Below are 19492 nucleotides of genomic sequence, written 5' to 3' on the forward strand. Positions count from 1 at the left end.
TCATTACCTCTAACAGGGGATTAAAATACCCCAGGTAACACGTTTGCAGAACATGCTAACAAATTCTGTGAAAGGAAGGTAAGGGAAAAAGGCAAAATGAGAAGGAAATAAAACAAACCATAGGGTTCTTGAACCCAAGCCCATCTTGGCAAAAGTATAGTTGTTCCCATCTTACAGCATAGTTGTAGAGGGATGACTACTCTGAAAAAAGTCTCTAGCAGTCCAGGAATGGAAAGCAAGCAGTTTCTTTCTCATTTGTTTCCTTATACTGAAAAAAATTCTCACCTGCATGGTACTATTGATAGAATGATTACTTTCTGCCTGGAGCTGTGGTTTTTCTTCATAATTTGGCCACTGACTCTGAGCTGGACCCATTCGATCCTGGGACTTTGAAGCCGGGAATGTGAAATACTCTCTAGTATAAGTCTGTGTTGGAATGGGATAAGCTTCAGGTCGTGGTGGCAGAATCTGTTCCTGAAAAAGGGAGGGAAAAAAACCCGGTAGAATTCTCTAATCACATAGATTTGTATGGAAGGTTGTTCTAAACATGCATTTTCCAAATATTTCCTTTTGGCTCCAGGAAACATTACTCATCTGGGACAGGAGATAAAGATGTTGCCTAGTATCAAATATAACTATGGCTATGACTCATGTTTTTATGGTCTCAAAGCGAGAATGCAATATTGTACAAACCTAAGAAATCACAAGGCCAGTTTTATGAACAAAATTTAATGAAATTGTTGGAAACTGTCTCAACCTTTAATTAGCTGTAATAAGCAAAACCCCACCCAATCACAAGCACCAGCACTATAGTCAAACAGTTCAGTAAGACACTGGTTTGACTCTGGCACACTGACACTATTGATAGATAAAGAAAGTTTAATAGCCAGCATTTTGCTTGCCACTTCTGACCTCTGTACAAAGATTTCCAGTAGAGACTGAGGTTATTTTGGTGGTAGTTCCAGATGCATAAGCATTCTTTCCCCCAGGGCTTGGAGGCTGATCTGTTGGAAAGTTAAAGGAAGCATTTACACGACTATTAATAACAATTTACAAAACTTAATGAAGACTTAAGAAAGTAACAGTATTCACAAACAACTACAATTTTGTCTTTAAGTAGTTCTAGCAAGAGGCTTGCTCCAAATGTTACCCTTACACTGGTATTTTAAACCTAATCTATTTTTAAAAGCAATCACTCCCTTTTGAATACAACAGCCACTAAAACTACTGGAGGAGGCATCTATCCCCAAAAAAAGGATAATTTTTCTTACTTGCTACATTGGGACTGGAACGATGATCGGCTCTATTCTTCATCAATCTGTCATCCCCTGGCAGCTTCTTTGGTTCACTGTACTCCGTCCATGGCAGCTGAGGACTCTCAGGTGATCCATTTTGGGTGGAGTTGTTATACAGCTCAAAACCTTCACTCTTTGGTCGGGGTTTACCTGAGCCACGGCGGTCAGAAACTGTAACAGTTGGATACGTAGTTTCTCCTTTCACTTAACTACTGCCTAGTGTATTTTTTTTCAAACCAGAACCACCTTGAGCTTATATTTAAAAATTAAGTTCCCAGTAAAGCAAATTCTAGATTTAAAAATCTTTTTTTCTTCAAATATGCAATCCCAATCTTGTATCAAATATACAGAATTCCTTCAATCTGTATTCTTCAAAAGAATTTCTCACAAGGTACCACAACAATTGGAAAAACTAAGTATGTTACACGGAAAGGGCTCTGGATGACTGAGGCATATGGCATCTGGGATGGTGTTGTGAACTGTGATAATAAGGATTTGTTCTTTTAACCCATTCTTTCCTATACTGTGGTGCTACCCTGTATGTAGAAAATGTCTTCATCGACAAAATTATTTCCAGTATTATTTTATATTGGACTTCATTATGTCTTTTGTTAGTACCCTTAAGTAGGATGATAAAATAAAGCACTAGAGAAGCATCCAAGAACTTTTTATAATCAGACACTGAAACTTATGGAGATATGTTTCAGCATTTCTAGCTTAAAAAAAAACAACTAAAATTCAATGACAAAATACATTCCACAGCTTCTATTTACATTTATTTCTCTCCTACTAATTACACTGCATTCTGTGGTTACAGAGAAGAGAGAAGCTCTTATGAAAGGGACAAAAAATACCATTAAGTTTAACGCCCTTTATATTCATTATATTCTGTTTATTAAAATAAAAAATAATTCAAATCAGAATTGTGTTTAAATAATTTTTGAAACTATATTAATATGTTTTGAAAGGTACATGTGAAAAAGGATTTATTAATTACTAACTAGAAAAATTTCAAGCAGTATTTAAACCAATTTCTGATAAGAAAGGAAATTTCTCTTTTTTCTGTGCAATTATATTTCTTTTCTGAATTAATATTAGGGTAATACTTGGTAAGACATTGTAAATTATTGTATTTTCAGCATTCTTATAAGTGCAGAAAGCAGACATACAAAGCTCTTACTAACATCAGTATTAGTATCTTTACCTCTTTGCATCATTGGGGATGGCTGATTAAGCAGGGTTGCCAGACCATGGTAAATTGCTCCTTGTTTTGCTACTTCTAGTGTTACTACAGAACCTGTCCTAGTCATAAGTTCTGCTGCCCTGCAAAAAAAGGCAGAGCAAATAAAATTCAATTAAGCACTATTACTTAGTTACCCTTATTATCAGTAATCTGTTGCTTGACAAATCACTCTTTTTCAGATTAATACTTAAAATCACTTTGAAAAAAATTACAAGATAATGACAAGAAGACAGGTATATGTGCACAGACAATATCTATTGTATATGCAAGTACTATTTATTCACAGTTTCTGCTTAAAAGGTCAGAAGCCAAAGTATTTAAAATTAGAGCTAAATACTGTTCAAAACCAAAATCCAAATAATATAATACAATCTCTTCCATATAGATAACCCATATCATATGGAAAGAAGGGAAAAACAGTATACAAATAAATGAACTTGTTGCTGAAGTTATCCACACGAAGTTATCAAACACCAAGACAAAGCCTAAAGTGTAAAGAAAATTAACTTCTGCCCATTTTGGTACGTTATTAAACTAATGTTTTCTTCACATTAAAACAACCAAGGAATGCATTCCGTACCTCTCCTGGGACAGGCCCACCAAACTTCGACCATCCACACTAAGCAACTGATCCCCTGCAGCCAGACGACCATCCTAAATACACATTCAAGAGAAGAAAATTCATACACCACTGCTAACATGATCTCCATTAAAACAATTTATCATTCATACAAACTAGTAAACAAAGGATTTTTAAGCATTTCCAAAGGCTCTTTTTACTTTCGAAATTGATGATTAAGAATATTACTAACCACATCTGCAGCACCTCCTTTCACAACAGACTTGACATATATTCCAAGTTTGTCTTGACCAGCACCCTACAGAGAAAGAGGCATTAATTTAGTTAATTTATATTTGATCTCTTAAGCACTCCACAAACTTTAATCAAAACATGGCTAAGTAAACCTCTACTTTCTCATTAGTTTTATTTATTTTCAAACTGGAGAAAAACCAATTACACAGAGAAGAGTTACATTCAATTAAAGTCATATGAAAAATATATTATTAGGCCTATTAAAACTGCAAGCTTTGTTAGAAGCAAAGAATATTTGGTCTTAATGCAAGTCTGAATAAGAAAAAGTACATTAACTAAAACTTACACCTTAGAAGTTTGCTCTAGTCCCCTTCTAATAAGGAATACTTATTTGCACTTTTACTCATATGTTATTTATACTTCTTTGTATTAGGTTTTTAAAGAGAGCACTGTACCCCAGTGAAATAAGGCAAATTGCAGATTACATGAAAAAAGGAATAGAAATGACTTTTACATTCATTAGGACTGTAAAGGAGCCAGGGTAAAGGAACTGAGTGCGTCTAGCTTTACAAAAACAAGTAAAGCAGACAAACGTATTTTAGAATTGACAGAGCCAATATTTAAGTCTACTGCAAAACCATGCAATTTTATTCATAAAACATCTTTCTCAAAAGTGTTCTGCTACATTTTGAAAGGACTGTTAACAGTGAACTTGTTGCAAGACAGATACCAACAGATACCAAGATACAAGAATGAAAGCATCTATTCAAGCCATGCTGTTGTGTCATCCACATGCTCCAATGTACAAGACACCACACAAATCAGTCCAAATGTTAGTATCATAAACCTTTAAATTATCTCTTATAATGTAAGATTATTACTTGTCATTTATCTACTACAGCAAACAGTGTCATTTTACTCTGCAAGTCACTTAAGAGAGTGCTAAGTATGTTTTCAACAGAGTACAGACTTAATTATAACATAATTCTTCTAATTTAAGCCCCCAAGCTGCTTTGATATTGAACATACAGCTTTTCCTCCTTTTTTTCCCTCGTCCCTTTCAACTCTTTTGGCAGCAAAAGCACGCATTGCTCCCATTGTTATGATAAAGTAAAATAAGAATCAAGGTGAGGATTATCCAAAAGCTAGTGTTACAAAGACATGGTTTTCTACACAAGTGAAAGACCTATTTTCAGCAAGTCTTAGGTTAATCCCAAATGTTTACACAAAAGCCAGAGAAAAATAATTCCTTCAAGTCTTATAATTCCAGATTAACATTCTACGTGTCCAAATTTTTCATAAAAATTGCTTAAACTATACTTATGGATAAAAAGAAACAAAAAATTAAAAATAACTGAAATACAGATACTTTGTCTAGAAAGAATAGAAAGACAATTAAAAGAATTTAGTTCGACTTTGGTTTGTTTTTTAAAAGAGCTCAAAAGAAACATTGTTGTAACTGCAGAATAATTTCAAATTCATACCAGAAGAATTGGTTAAAGTCAGAAGATAGCTAGATAAATGTAATGGAAAATTAAATAACACTTCACAAATCTTTTTTTTTTCCCTCCCAAACAACCAAGATGTACATGATGAAGGATGATCTAGCTGAACACCTAAACTTCCAAGATGGACATCACAAAATCTTTTAGCAGGAGTTCTTCAAGACTTCAAGGTGACATGCAATAAGAAAGAACTTGTCCTTGTATATTTGTAATAGATTCAATAATGGATCAAAAGTTGTTAGTTTTCACAAGGAACTGAAGTTGGCAGAGCCCTAAATGAATGTGTTGCTCGCCACGCTCATACGCATTCCAAAAAACCCGCAAACAATAATGCAGCTAAATGTACCAAATAGAAGATTCATCAAGTAAGTCAAAACCAAGAGCTGGAGATGGATCACATGATGCTCTACACTGAAGAAGTGGTGATGAAGGTGGGGTGAAGATGTACTTCACTTGTTCTAATCTGAAGTAGTATTTCAACCTTCTAAGGTGCTGGCTCCCATCAGGGCACTGTTGGCAGAACCAGCTACCACCTTCATTTGCTGAGAACTGAAAATTAAATTACAGTGTTTATACGTCCCTTCCTCTCCCTCCAGCCACTAAGTATACCTGAAGGCAAGCTCCTTGAATTCCAAAGGGCAAAAGGATCAACAGCAACCCACCCACCCACCCTTGTAGTTATAACCTCATGCATCACATCTGCCATTGCAGGAACCAAACAGCAGCTTTTCTTGGTGGCGACACTGGCCAAGGATAACCAGATTCCTCTGACGCCACCTGGAACTGGCAGCATTATTATTCAGCCCTAACTTCAAAGGACAGTAGCAGGAATCTCTTCCCCTTAGGTCCAGAAATTCAGGCAAAGATCTGTCTCATACAAAGATTAGGTAAAACCAAGCAAACCTCTGGAAGAGCCCTGACACTTTAAACAGCACACACATTAATCACCCAACTTTGGTACTCATGTATTCCATCAGACACTATATTCATCCATACACATCACCTTTCTCATGCTTGATTATGACTCCTAGTGCACATTAAAGGAAGCTGAAACCTTCTGTATAAGCCCATGATATGTGGCTTACATTGATTTCCAGATAATGATGAAATAAACATTTTCAATTGCACAAATACCCATAAGAGTGGTTTCTAAACTGACTTTAACTCCTAAGTCACTGTTTTCAGAGCCTTCTTGTAACAGCTCAGAAACTGGAAGCCAGCAAAACAGAAAAGAACAAAGCAGAAGCCACCATGGTCACTAAAAATCTAAAAGGATCACATTTAGAAAACTGTTCAGAATTCTGATCACTCCCTTACAAAATGACACTAACAGAACCATAAGGTTCAGGGGATAACAAGACTCATCAGAAACACGGAATACCTTTCTTGCGAGAACCAACTAAGCAGACATGGGCTTCTTAGCTCCGCAACAATCAAGGTACTGAAGGCCAATGGATTATGAGTGGTACTGATAGAATTATTTATAATCTCTCTAATCAGCCAGGAGAAAACACTTTCTTACTTCTCCTATCTCATCTAGCATGTTTTAAATAGTAAAACACAAACAAAATGTAACAAACCTCCACCCTGCAAAACATTTTCCATAGGATTTCATAATTAAATTGGGAAACAGCCAGGAACAAGACTGCTGAAAGATGCCAAAGTGTAAACAGAATCTGAGATTCTCAGTAGGGTTCTTTGAGGCTTTAGAGAAAAAAACCACAGAAACAACATGAACCCTCCCGAACAGATACAGTGCACTCTGAAATTACAGAAAGCTAGAAACCAGGATGAACCATAGAATAGTTTGGGCTGAAAAGAACATTAAAGACCATCTCGCTCCAACCCCCTTTGCACGGACAGGGACACCTTCCACTAGAACAGGTTGCTCAGAGCCCCGCTCAGCTTGGTCTCAAACACTTCAAGGGATGGGGCACGCACCACTTAGCTGAATAATCAGTTCCAATCCCTCACCACTCTCACAGTAAAGGATTTCTTTTGACTATCTAATCTAAACTTATTCCTTTTTCAGTTTAAAGCCATTCCCCATTCTCTTGCCCATCTAACAAGTCCCTCTGCAGCTGGCTGGCTGGCCCTCTTAAGGCATTGGAATATCACAATTAGGTTACTCTGTGCCTTTCTCTTCTGCCTGAACAATCCAAATTCTCCCATCATCTCCTCACACGAGAAAAAGATCTTACACTTGTTTTTGTTACGTTCTTTGGCTAAAGGCACCACAGCAGTAAGATACCCTGTCAGCTGGATTTTTGCTCTAACTGTGCCTATACTCTAACCTGGACAGCAATTCCTCATTATGATTCAAAGGAGCTGACATTTTACTCCTCATTGCTTCTTCTCAAATGTTTTTATGACACCTTTGTGTCATTTGACAATTTGTCAGTCTCTTTCCTATTCTTTTAAAGGAAGTTATGAGCAAATGTGGTAATTCCAAGTCATCTCAGTTAAATACAAAACTAATGCATTTTGAAAGCATAAAAAATATTTTAAAATAAATCTCTGTTCAGATTACATTAAAAAAAAAGTCTTTATTAGTTACCACATCTACTCATGTCTTATTAGGATCAGTAAGCTTCTCCTCTAATTCACATGTCATTTAACATGTTTCTAACCATATGTATGTGCTTTGACAAGCTTGGGAAGATTTCTCACTAAATACCCTTAAAATCAACTCACCACCTTCCCTTTGACTTCCTAATTCCTTATTTCTATTGAAACAGACTTGATTTTGCTTTAGTTCTACCTTCCAGAAGGCTGCATTAGAAGGAAATATGCAATTATTAGAAACACAAAAAGGTTCTTAATATGTAGTCAGCCATACTAAACTCCAAAGTGAATAAAAATTCTCATACATGCCACATGGGTTTTCCTGTTTTCATTTACTGACTTTACAATAAAACAGATTTCTTTGTGAACTACTTATTAAACTGCTATTCTTTCAAAGGAATGTGAAGGCCAACATAATTAAAACTATTCCCCCACAAATAAAACAGAGAAATAACGTGTGCATCAGTAACAAAAATATGATAAACCTTCTTTTCACTTCATTTTATTTTCTCCAATCCTTAATACCAGAAGCATGCGTATCCATATGGCTTTTAGTTCAAACAAGAGAACACAGCTGTAAAGGAGTTAGATGACTGTGGAAAGCAAGAATGCAGTAAGCATAAAGAGATGGCTTATTCCCTTTCCCAGAGATTAACATACTGAAAACCTACAGCATATTTTCTCAAATATACACGACCAAATACAAAATCTTGAAAACCTTTTAACATATTTTACTTTTCAAAAAATAATCTTTATCTTTTACTTATCAAAAAAATAATGTAAGACATTTTGTATTTTAACAAGTCTCATCCACTGTATCATACTCTCTAGTGCTACCAATCTACCCATTTTCTTTCACACTCGATGCAACTTTTTCCTGCAATCCTTGCAGAAAGTAAAAGACACCCTTTGGAGGAAAAATTTGGGAGATCCTCCACTTTAAGTAATAATTTAAGGAAAAAAATCACTGAACTACTACTCCTGCTTCAGTTTAGCTAGGTGACAATATTCCTGAATTGAACTGACTGTAACACTACTCTAAAGACGTCTAAAGGGTATCTACTTTTATAATGCATAGCCAAAACAGAACCTTAGCAGGGAAAAAAGTTCTATAAGGAAGATATTAGCTGAACAGAATTCAACAAATTGTGAACTGGAGACTAAAGAAGGGAACGTGGTATTTAAAAATGCTGATACCTGAAGTACATCAGACCAAAGCTTCAATATGAGAAACACCTCAATTCTGTGCTTTTACAATCCAGTTAAATAATCAGTACACAAAAACCTTTATGCACAAATAAAGTGCATAAAGCAGAGAGAACTAGTTTGGAGGCCAGGAGTGAAGCACTATTCACACATTTCACTATGATAGTAAGTTAATTACAATGACAGTAGCAGTGCACTTATACAGAGTGTCAGGAAGAAACCCACCTGTCTGCTCCCATGTTGTCTCACACTTGTAGCTGTGCAGGCATTACTGTGTTGGGGCAGGTCCCATGACATGCCTGGCTAGAGGCTCAGCTGATCCTAGTCTCTAGCTCCCCTCCTCCCAAATGCAAGCTTTGTTCTCAACTTAATCAGCTTCCCTAAATTGTTTACAGCACAGCATGACTGTTCATAACAGTGCAGGAAAGGAGGTTGCTAGGAGGGGCCTGGATCATTAAGGGAGGTTGAGTGCATTATTTGGTGAATAATATTATTTTCAAACCAACAACTTAAACCATTTGAAATTCCTAAATCCTACTATAGCTCACCCATTGACTTATCAAGCAGCTCTATGTAGTGTCTGCAAAACAACTGGATTCTAGTGGGAGCTGAGCCCCAAAACAATTGCAAAACAAACACCCACATACATGCAGGTTCCTACACAGAGAAGTAAACTACACCGTGAAAAATGTCTTCATTTTAAGCTTTTGAATGCCTGCATGGCAAATGCACTGAAAAGACACTTCCCAATTTTGCCAAGTCCCACCCATTCCCCTTCTAAATGTAAAAATAATCCTAACTTTAGCAAGGAATGAATGACACATGTAGAACTGATGAAAACGCATCTAGCTTAAAAAAATAATGCAGCTTTACTCATGAAATTGCACAATGGGATAAAAATGTCGTATTCCTGCCGCCCCCCCCCCCCCCCTTTTTTTTTTTTTTCTCCAGAAAGCTTTATTAGGTCTCTGAGGCAAAACATGAAAAGATTCTTGAAAATAAATCTTCCCCATGCTTGGGCTTGTTCATCTTTAAGATGCACAAAGTCAATGCACAGGGGAAACTGAGGCAAGCTATTAGATCCAGTACCCAAGATGAAACCACACATTTGCATGAGATGCAATACCTGTATAAAGACTTTCTAACCATCTCACACTTTTCTTAAGAAGTAGTTCAATGTTTTAAACCAGCATAAGTTGAAAGATGTTAACACACTGCACTTTTGTCATGCACTTGGAGTTTAGTCAAAGTATGAGAATAATTAATCCTAAATTTGCTGTGGTTTTCAGGTTGGAATTCTATGACAAAGGACAACTTTTCCATATAACTGGAATTCTGAAAGATTTTCTAATCCTATTTGGGAGGTAAAAATTAACACAGGACACTTATGCATACAGAAGTCTGTTTAGAATGATAACTTGGGTCTTTATTCTAAACCTAAATGAAGAATGTATGAAAAAATGCTTAAGTGACCAAATTACTTTGTAAAACTAAATAAACAAGGAGTCCTCCCTTACTGAGAGCTAGAATGAAAGGAGCTACAAGTCAAGAGGATAAATGAAAAACTGAGGTATGAAGCACTATCAGTAAATTCAGAGATTAAAACTCACCAGGAGTTCTACTTTCCTTAGATCTACCTTTATTTCATTTCACATGGTTTGACAATATTTGAAGTGGGACTGAAGCAAGGTAGAGAACCTTTCAGAGAAGAGGAGTAGCTTTATTTTTTAGAAGGAAGGCTAGATTGAAATAGTTCTGATCACAGAACAAAAACATGTTTAGAAAAATCTTACAAGATAGAGTCTAAATTACAACCTAAGGCTATAAAAAAACTCCCAAAAATCCAAAGGAAAATAAAAAGCAAGGGAATAAAACACAAAGAGGGCTTATTAGGCACTTGGATGATGATAATTGTTGTTTCCCATCAGTACTGTTCAAAGGCCATGAGTTGCAGAGTCCCCACAAATCTAACTTCACCTGAAAATACCACCAAAGACTGTGGAGCAGAGAACAGTAAACCAGCTGGAACTGCAGCAAGAGCTTCCGGTTCCTTTTTTAAAAACACTATTATTTATCTTGGAGATTAATGAATTCAAACAGACTGGAGCCAACAAAAAAAACCACTAAAATCCAACAATTAAAGCTGACATTATAATCTCACCTGAGATATAACATTTTTTTTAACACTCATAAATAGCATTGGTATATACTGACAAATGTGCTCATATACACAGACACAACATACACTCTTGTATATGTAATCCAGGAAAAGTGCTTGCTAAGTACTCATATTTGGAAAATTAAGACATAAGAAAGACTCTAAACTTTCACTTATAATTGTCTTCTAACTAGCAGTAGAAGAACTGGAAAACCTGAGCTAGATTCCAGGACAAGTAACCTTTTATAAAGGAATTCAGTAAAGAATTCATTGCATAAACAAACAAATAACTGAATTGCTTTCCTGTAGGGACAAAGACTGGAAGAGTTCTAAGAATTCATGCAACTATGGCAATCCATAGCAGTTAAAGAGAAAATTTTAGCAAGAAACAAGTCCTTTTCCATCGCATTCACTTAAAATATATCAGTACACAGTAGCCCATAATTGCACAATTAGCATTGTTTTGCAAGCCCCTCCTTGCTCTAAAAGGATTGTGCTCAAAATATTGCATTTGCTTGAAAATATCATTATGAAAACTGTAGGAATAAAAGAGGCAGTATTAAAAAACACCTGACCAAAACAAACCATCACAGCTACTTCTAGAGAATATAAAGATCAATGAAGAACAGAACAAGATAAACTACAGTGATCTAAAAAAAGAAACTGCTACTCCTACATCAGGAGGATGTAAAATTGAGGCTGTACGACAGTACCACGGTAACGAATTAATAAGCATGACAGATTTAATGAGAGTAGTTAAGGAGAACAGATTTTATTGCTAGTGTTGCTATGTCACAAGATGAGTTTTATAAAACTTCCTTGTCAGTAATAGACACATGAAACTCTGGCTCACATACATTACATCGGCCCTATAATCAGAACACACCATGTAGTTCAACTGTACAGAAAAGTCAGAGTTTGAATAACAGCAATATCCAACAGACTCCTTAATGGCAGCACCACAGCTGTCCATGAGCTGGTGAGTCACCACAGAAGCATTAAAAGCAGGCAAAAGAAATTCTGCTTGCTCCTCCTTCCCATTTGGTATTTGCCAGGACAAGCAGCCATAAAGGCATGGTGAAAACAACAGCCAGCTCCTTCTTGTGAGAGTCAACACGCAGCTTCATTCCCAGGTCAGCCACCCATGCTGAGACATGCTCATAGGGACTTGCCACCTGCAGAATGATGGCAGAATGAGACACCACACGGCCCCACCAGTATCCCAGCGTAAAGAATGAGAGGGAGTGAAGGTCCACCTGTTGACCAAGTGCTAACCTCCTAACAATTGAACTACTCCCATCCCCACACATCATGCCCCACCCAACATAGGTGGATCACAAACCAGCTGTACTTTCTGTGAGGTTAGCAATATTCTTGCAGTTTTAGGAGACCTGTAAAATGACCTGGTTATTTCAATACCTATAATGAGAACTAGAACTAGAAAAACTATTATAAAAACACTTCCACAGTTGTTAAAAATAACAGTAGAAGTGTATTAGGTAATTATGGAAAAACTATGCATCTGCAAAGCAGATCTGCAGTACTGCATCTAACCAAACCGGTGCTGCTACAGACAATTAACAGGAAGGTCTTGCCATTACTTGTTCTGAAGACTCTTTTGCCCACACCCGTTGAGCTTCATATACTTTGTTTATCACTCCAATAAAACTGGAGCAATGAACAGGTTCCAATGAAGACTGGCAAAATCACACCTGATTAAAACAAATACCATTCAATAACACTTTTTTTTAAAAAAAATATTAGGTGTATTAAAAGTCAACTTTCATTTCCATAAAATGTCAAGTGTCTTCCTAGATATTTCAATACAGAAATGTATATTTCTGTCTTAAGTACATATACATGTAAATGGTTTTACATGTCACATAAACAGTAAAATGAAAAAGTAGTCCTGAGCTGAAAGTATCTTCACTCTCCAATTATACTTTGAATCCACAAAAGTGTCATACAGTCACCAACCTTCTCAAGTAATACTCCAATTTAAGTGGCTTCAGATACCAAGACTTTATGTCAAAACAATCCAGTAGTTCACATAACCATAGATCTTTTAAAATAAGGAATTTTCACGATTTTCTTGGATTTTTCATATTTATGCAAATATGAAATACAATTTTATTTTAATAATACGAGTATCACATATATGTTTGCACACATACACAAATATACCTTACTAAAGGTATCTGGGATGTCTCATAATGCTTTAAAGCTGACAGTTTTCCCAAGTCACTTAAGCTTCTGTGATGTTTTATAAAACTTAAACAGTTTAATACTGGATGAATCAACTGCAAATAAAATGTGTTTAAAGAAAATAGCACAGAAACATAGCTTATGAAGCCTGATACCAGCCTGAAATCTTTTATCTGCCTATACCCAGAGTCAATTTGACTGATTTTTAAAAAGGCTAATTCCCGATTCCAGATTCTTAAGCTTACACAGAAGATCTCAGCATTTGTAATAAACATCCTCAAAAGAAAGTTTATGGAACAGAGTCAAGTCTCACTCTGACTGCCCTGGTAAGTAATTAGTCTAGAGGCGATTAAATAACCCAAGCTTGTAAGCATTTTAAAAAATAACAGTTTACTAAACCATGCAGCAAATTTACAAATTCACTGTCTAGGAGGCAAAAGTTTTTGACCACCCAAACACTCACATGCCTTTTTTTTAGGTTGTATCTGGATGAGTATATATTTTATCTATTTTAGGTACCAAACATACTAACTCTAAAGACTCACTGAACTACTTGCTGTGGGCCCAGAGGCAGGAGAAAGGCCAACTTTGTAGCTACTGGTCCTGCCTCTAGCAAGGGCAAAATTTCTGGACTTGAAAATCAGAAAAACTCGACTTTGTCAGAGAAAGCTAAGGCCTGTGATGCCTCAAGACTGATGCAGACACTTTGGAAATCTGTCATCATTAGAGAAAATGCTTTTCAAATATAAATGAGGTGAACCAGCCTACTGTATCTAAAACTGATCTGTTAGCTGTGGCTACAGCTGCACTGAGTCATGTTGTACCCTGACTTAAAAGTAATTTTAAAACTGACCCATGCTCTACATACAACATACTTCTGCTTTCCCCTCACATACTCCTCCATGTCAGGGGCCAAAACCCAAATGTTTCTGGAGCTAGACAAAGTACAGTCACGACTAGGCAAAATTAAACCAAACAAACACTATAAATTCAAACTTTGGTGATAATACTGTTCAACAGGTAAAGAAACTAAGCATTTAACTGCTATGACCAGCTCAGTCAGTGCAGCTTTAAATTGCACTGTGGGAAATTTAAAGTGGGAAAAACAGATGAAAAGCATCTTACTACTCAGAGAAAAACAAAATTGTAGATTGGCAGCAGTACATCCAACATTTGAAACATCCAACAACCTAGAAACTTTATGTCTGGTGTATCCAGATGCTCTACTTACAAGAAACATCGAATGGAGTAAAGAGAAAAGACTGAAGAGTTTTGTTGGTATTTTTAATGAAAAAAGGGTTACATGTCACTTTTTAATAAAAGAATGTTTGCAATAAAGATTGACTTGCGCACAAAGCAAGCAAGTGAATACACTCTCATCTTCTAAATGTGCTTCTCACAGGACAACGCAGGATGTTCTGAAGTGAACCTCCTGAAATAGCATTAATAAATTATACTCTACTGTACTCTTGTGCATACATAGTTGTTTGGAGATTTTAACAGTATTCAGCATGGAAAGCAGGTACACTGCCACAAAGAGCTCTAGCATCTTCTGTGCTAGAAGAAATATATAAATTTACAACAGCATGATTTCTCTCAAAATGCAACTGGCCTAACATTTCATTCTAAGATTGGAATCAAGCATGCAACAGTTCCTAACTTATTTTACTTTACTCTTACTCTCATGAAATTGGAAAAGTGGTAAATGCAAAAGGTTACTTTATAGACTAATGAACGAAATTTGCTTAGTATTTACAAATGTTGTATTTCTTAACCTTTCTGAAAAGTCTTCTTTATTATTATAAATGCTGTAACTTAATATGATAATCTACAAATGTATTAAAGACACTCTTAATTTAAAAAAAAAAAATTAAATACATGACCCTGTTTGATTCCACTTCTCTTTTGTTTCAAAGGAAAAACCTTTCACTGAATTCAAGGAAAATATATTGCCTGAGCTCTATTTCACCAGCTAAGGGTTAACTTTTTAATGTACATTTGCTATAAATATTCCATGACCACAGACACGCTAAGGGCTACTCAGTTACGTACAAATCTACAAGTTGTATTGCAGGTTCTGTGATGCTCTTCCTCGGTAAGTCAGTTCTGATCCTGTGTCTGCATTGGGCTTCACAGGCAAGACATAGTGGTAATTTATTTGGGGAAAAACCCCACCCTGTATCTCTGCACCTTTTCAAAGAAATGGCACTAAAAGATAAAACTAAAAGCTAAAGATAAATTACAACACAAAAAACCCAGAGCATTAACTTCTACTTAATGCAGGCTGGGCACTATCAGATGGATACAATGTAATCCAGGATCCATACGTACACTAACACATGCTATTAAGCACCTAAATTTAATTTCTACTCCAACTGAGAGTATTATTCACACCGTAAAAATTCAACACAAAACTTATTAAGTTTTGAATGTGTTTTTCATTAATAGAAGTAAAAAAAAAAAAAAACCAACAAAAACCACCAGCTGTATTAACATGTATCTAAACAGAATTTTCAGTTATTATGACGACAGAATTCTAGCTACGATGTATGTGCACTACAATTTTAGCAGGCATACTAAGAAGTGCCTGCATACACAGGGTATTAGTGCAATGAGGAAACATGAATTTTAAAACTCTCTTTCAGAAGGCCTAAGGTGACCCTGTCTGGGTCACCTACTTGCAGTATCAATCTAAATACGAGCAAATAAATAAAACAAAAACCACTTGCACTTGAGCAGAGCTGAGGTCCCACAGCTACTGAGAAGAACAGTCACGCTGTGATGGTGTAACCTTCAGATTTTACACAGCACAGAAAAGCATTAACAAAATTTTGTACATTTACAGGGCACCAAAATTTAAGCAAAAACTGTGCTGGAAGTTGGGAATCAACAAAAAACAGGCAAATTGCTAACACACAGCTACTTATTTGTTCATGATGAAGACTAAACTGGCAACCTACATGGTATTTTATTTCTGTGAGACTGAGAAATCTGTTCTGGAAATGAGAATTATATAGTGTATTTTCCCTAAGGTCCTCCCAAGAAGACTGTTAAGGCAACACCAGTAGTTTAGACCACTGAGGTGAATTAGTGCTGAACACTAAAAAAAACCCAAAAAAAAAACCCCAAAAAACCCCACCAAAACAAACAAAAAACCACCTCCACAGAAAAAAATTTAGATCTTATTACTGAAATATTTCAATTAATTCATGCTGGAAGGAAAGGCCAGAAAATTTCCTTAAATACTTCGAAAACACAGTCACAGAAAGATTTCAAATACTGAGGTATCTGAAATCTCAAGACCTAGAACACATGTAAAAAGCTAACAAAGTGAAAAAAAAAAAAATCCTATCAACTGTCTATATTTGCAAACACAGATTACAGAGATTCACATTTGTATATTGTTACCAGTATAATTAACTATAAGCATAGTTCTCAATTTTGGGAAAAAATACTTGAATGTTTAAACCTCTTCCTTCTACATGGATCTCCTACCAGATATTTGTTAAAAAAAACCTTCAGAAAACCTTTACGTCAAAATTGATATTCCTGTAGTCTCAAGCCCTCCTTAAATTTAACACCTTGAACTGACTGCTAAATATAAAATGACAAACTGTGGTTTAGAAATGGTTTAGAAAAAGCAACTTAGAATCATTTAACTTATCCTTAAGAACAAACAAGGTTGCCAAATAATACAAATCATTTATGGATGTTACATATTTGTTTTTAGAATAGTAAGTCTGTTCCCTAGAGTATTTTCTGCTGAACTGTCATACTGATGTTTAAAGTGTTTCTATTAAAAAAGAAACACCTTATCACATCATAATATTTCAGTAAGTACTACCTAGTCTGACTACCTGCTAAAAAATCCTAAAAAAATACGCTCTGATTATGTGCCAGTGGGGCCATATACATATGTATTTTAAGGTCCTTGTATATATTTTAGGGTAACTTTTTCTGTTTATACTGCTAAAAGATGACTGGACAAGAAGTAGAAGTATGCCATACTTTAAAGAACTAAATCACAATACACTAATGAGTATAACCAGCATGTAAAGATTAATCAACAAAACTCACTCTACTGTTCCTGCAGAACATGGAATCCTTTTTTTTCGTGCAGTAGTAAGCTAAACAGAATTTAAATGCCTCTCTTCTGTGAACTTGTTGAATAACACACCCTAACTGCAACAAATTTGCATGTTCTGGTCTTTTCAGAAGGGTCTAGAGAATATGAAAACTCTTACACTGTTTGGGACATCAATTTTAATTATTCTACTAAGATTTTACTACAGAAAAACAGACTTTTAGAGGAATCTGGATTAAAGCCAACTAATATGACAAGTAAACAGATCACAGGTCATGCTATTCATGCTCTGGCACAGTAAAACAGTAGTTATCACACCTGAAACTTTAAATATTAATAGTCACTTCCACAAATTCCAGAAGTACATATGAAGAACAAGCTAAAACATTAGTTTTTTCTTTCTAGATTTTAGAAAGTTAGCTACTAACATCTGACTATATTTAACTGCATGCTGTATTACATAGTTGCTACATGAACAAATAACTACTGGCAGGTTTAAACAGGCAAGAGAGCAGGAAAAAGTACAGGGATAGTAAAACTTCAGAGAAAAAACAGTCCCAACAGAAACCTGAACGGACTTACCATGGATTCTGTTCTTCCAACAACAGAAAACCACATTTTGATCTCCGGGACTACAGATCCTTGAAAGAAAAAAAACAATTCTCCACTTCTCTTCCAGCCCTCAACAGCAACCACCAGCTCTAGTCTGCTGGATTTTCCAAGATACCCATCAAGATAACTCAGAGCTCGATGCTATGACACAGTGTAGCATTTATCAACACCAGCTATAACCAATACAATATTCAGACTCTTACGTAATCAGTTATGCTGTTCTGACTTCCATTTACTTTAGAGGCTTTATTAAACTCTGAAAACTGCTAGAAAAAACAAAAAGGGAGCCTTTTTGTACTAAAGACAAAAAACCTCCAAATTAAACAGGAAGTAATGTGCTGGCCCACAGATGGCTAAGAAGTCACATGCAAAAGCCCCCAAAAAAGTGATATATTTTTAAAGTAAACTGCATGCACACGCAGCTTCCAAATCATCTGGATTTCATAAAAACTTAACCACAATGTGGTTGGGAGTCTGGCAGCTTTTAACATCAAAACATCTTTCAGGGTTAGAACAACCAAAGTCTGCACACAACCTCAAAAAGCAACACTGTTCCCTATGCCCAACCCCTCCTACCAACTACATTTCCATATAGCTATTACAAAAGCTATTGCGAATAAAGCTACAGAGTATTACTGTAAGAAAGCATGCAATATACACCAGAGGGAAGAAAAAGAAGTTGTTCTTCTGGATCACATATGAAGCTATACAGTTTAATTTTAATTAAAAATAAAAATTGGTTTAAAGCATTTGGTTTAAGAATTGCTTTTATGTACTTTTCCAATTTATAAAAAAAAAGCAAAACAAAACCCAAACAAGCACAACACTGTTTACACTGCTCTGGAAGCTAACAGCTGTTTCATAAGTAAACTTGTTTTCTCTGCTATGTTTGCATATAGCATATGCACTTACTACACGCTTGCTCAAAGGGGCTGCTCTGCCTCAGATAACACCAAAATGAGGTGAATTATGTGATGCACTGAATTTCTGCTCTCTCTGGCACTCCTGGCAGGCCTTTAAAACTTCTAATTAAATAAAATATGAGTAGTTGTAATTAGAAAGTTAAAGAAGTAATTCACTTAAACATTTCACTTATCTTTAGGTGGGAAGAGGATCTAATACAGGGCTGCCCAGGGACTTAATACTTTCATATACTCCTTGACTCACCTCTTCAGGTACTGTTTTGGTTTCAAAACAAAATGCTTGATGTTTGCAATCACCTAATATCCCAAGGTGATACTTCTATTATAAGAATGAACAGGTGCACAGCATTTCAATGCAATTTGCATCCCTTCTCTGCTTGTACAAGCTTTGCTTCAACTTTAATCCTTGTTTTTTGATTGCAGAAGAGAATGTGTAACCATCACTTGATAATTAGGAACATTTGGTGTAAAGGTATTATAGAAGATATGATTTCTAATTTCATCATTAGAAACTCTTAATTGGCACAGACTTAAAGCTAATAGAACCTTCAAACTAATGAAAACCCAAAGAATTATTACAAATTTTTTAGATGTTTCCTCAGAGATGAGCACAGATTTACTAGGAAAGCACACATTTTTTTGCAATGGGTAGAAGGAAGAAAAGCATGCCACTGGCATTATTTCTGTTTATGATCTCCTGAGAATCTGCCCATTTTGTCCACCTCTAGAATATGACCAAGCTGCATGTTAAACTTCATCCAAAGCCCATGACAAGTATGAGAAGCCCCATAACACATAACAAGAAAGGCAGGTCAGCACTGACATGCAAATGTATTCTCACATGTTGCTGAAAGCAAGTATTTTGTCACATGACAGGAAAAG

At 35.8% G+C, this 19492-nt stretch overlaps 1 protein-coding gene across 18 annotated transcripts in view; it reads right to left on the minus strand.

The window, feature by feature from the left end:
* AFDN (afadin, adherens junction formation factor) overlaps positions 1–19492 on the minus strand; it is a 118253-nt gene that overhangs the window by 19490 nt on the left and 79271 nt on the right. For all 18 annotated transcript variants that reach the window (XM_058833907.1, XM_058833899.1, XM_058833900.1 and 15 more), the window contains 6 exons: positions 3351–3416; positions 3119–3192; positions 2500–2618; positions 1272–1466; positions 913–1004; positions 286–474 (listed from right to left, as the gene is read on the minus strand). In XM_058833907.1, the coding sequence (XP_058689890.1) occupies positions 286–474; positions 913–1004; positions 1272–1466; positions 2500–2618; positions 3119–3192; positions 3351–3416 (735 nt within the window). The remainder of the gene's footprint in view (positions 1–285; positions 475–912; positions 1005–1271; positions 1467–2499; positions 2619–3118; positions 3193–3350; positions 3417–19492) is intronic.

The sequence above is a fragment of the Poecile atricapillus genome, chromosome 3 (assembly GCF_030490865.1).
Source record: "Poecile atricapillus isolate bPoeAtr1 chromosome 3, bPoeAtr1.hap1, whole genome shotgun sequence".
In the NCBI taxonomy this organism is placed as follows: domain Eukaryota; kingdom Metazoa; phylum Chordata; class Aves; order Passeriformes; family Paridae; genus Poecile; species Poecile atricapillus.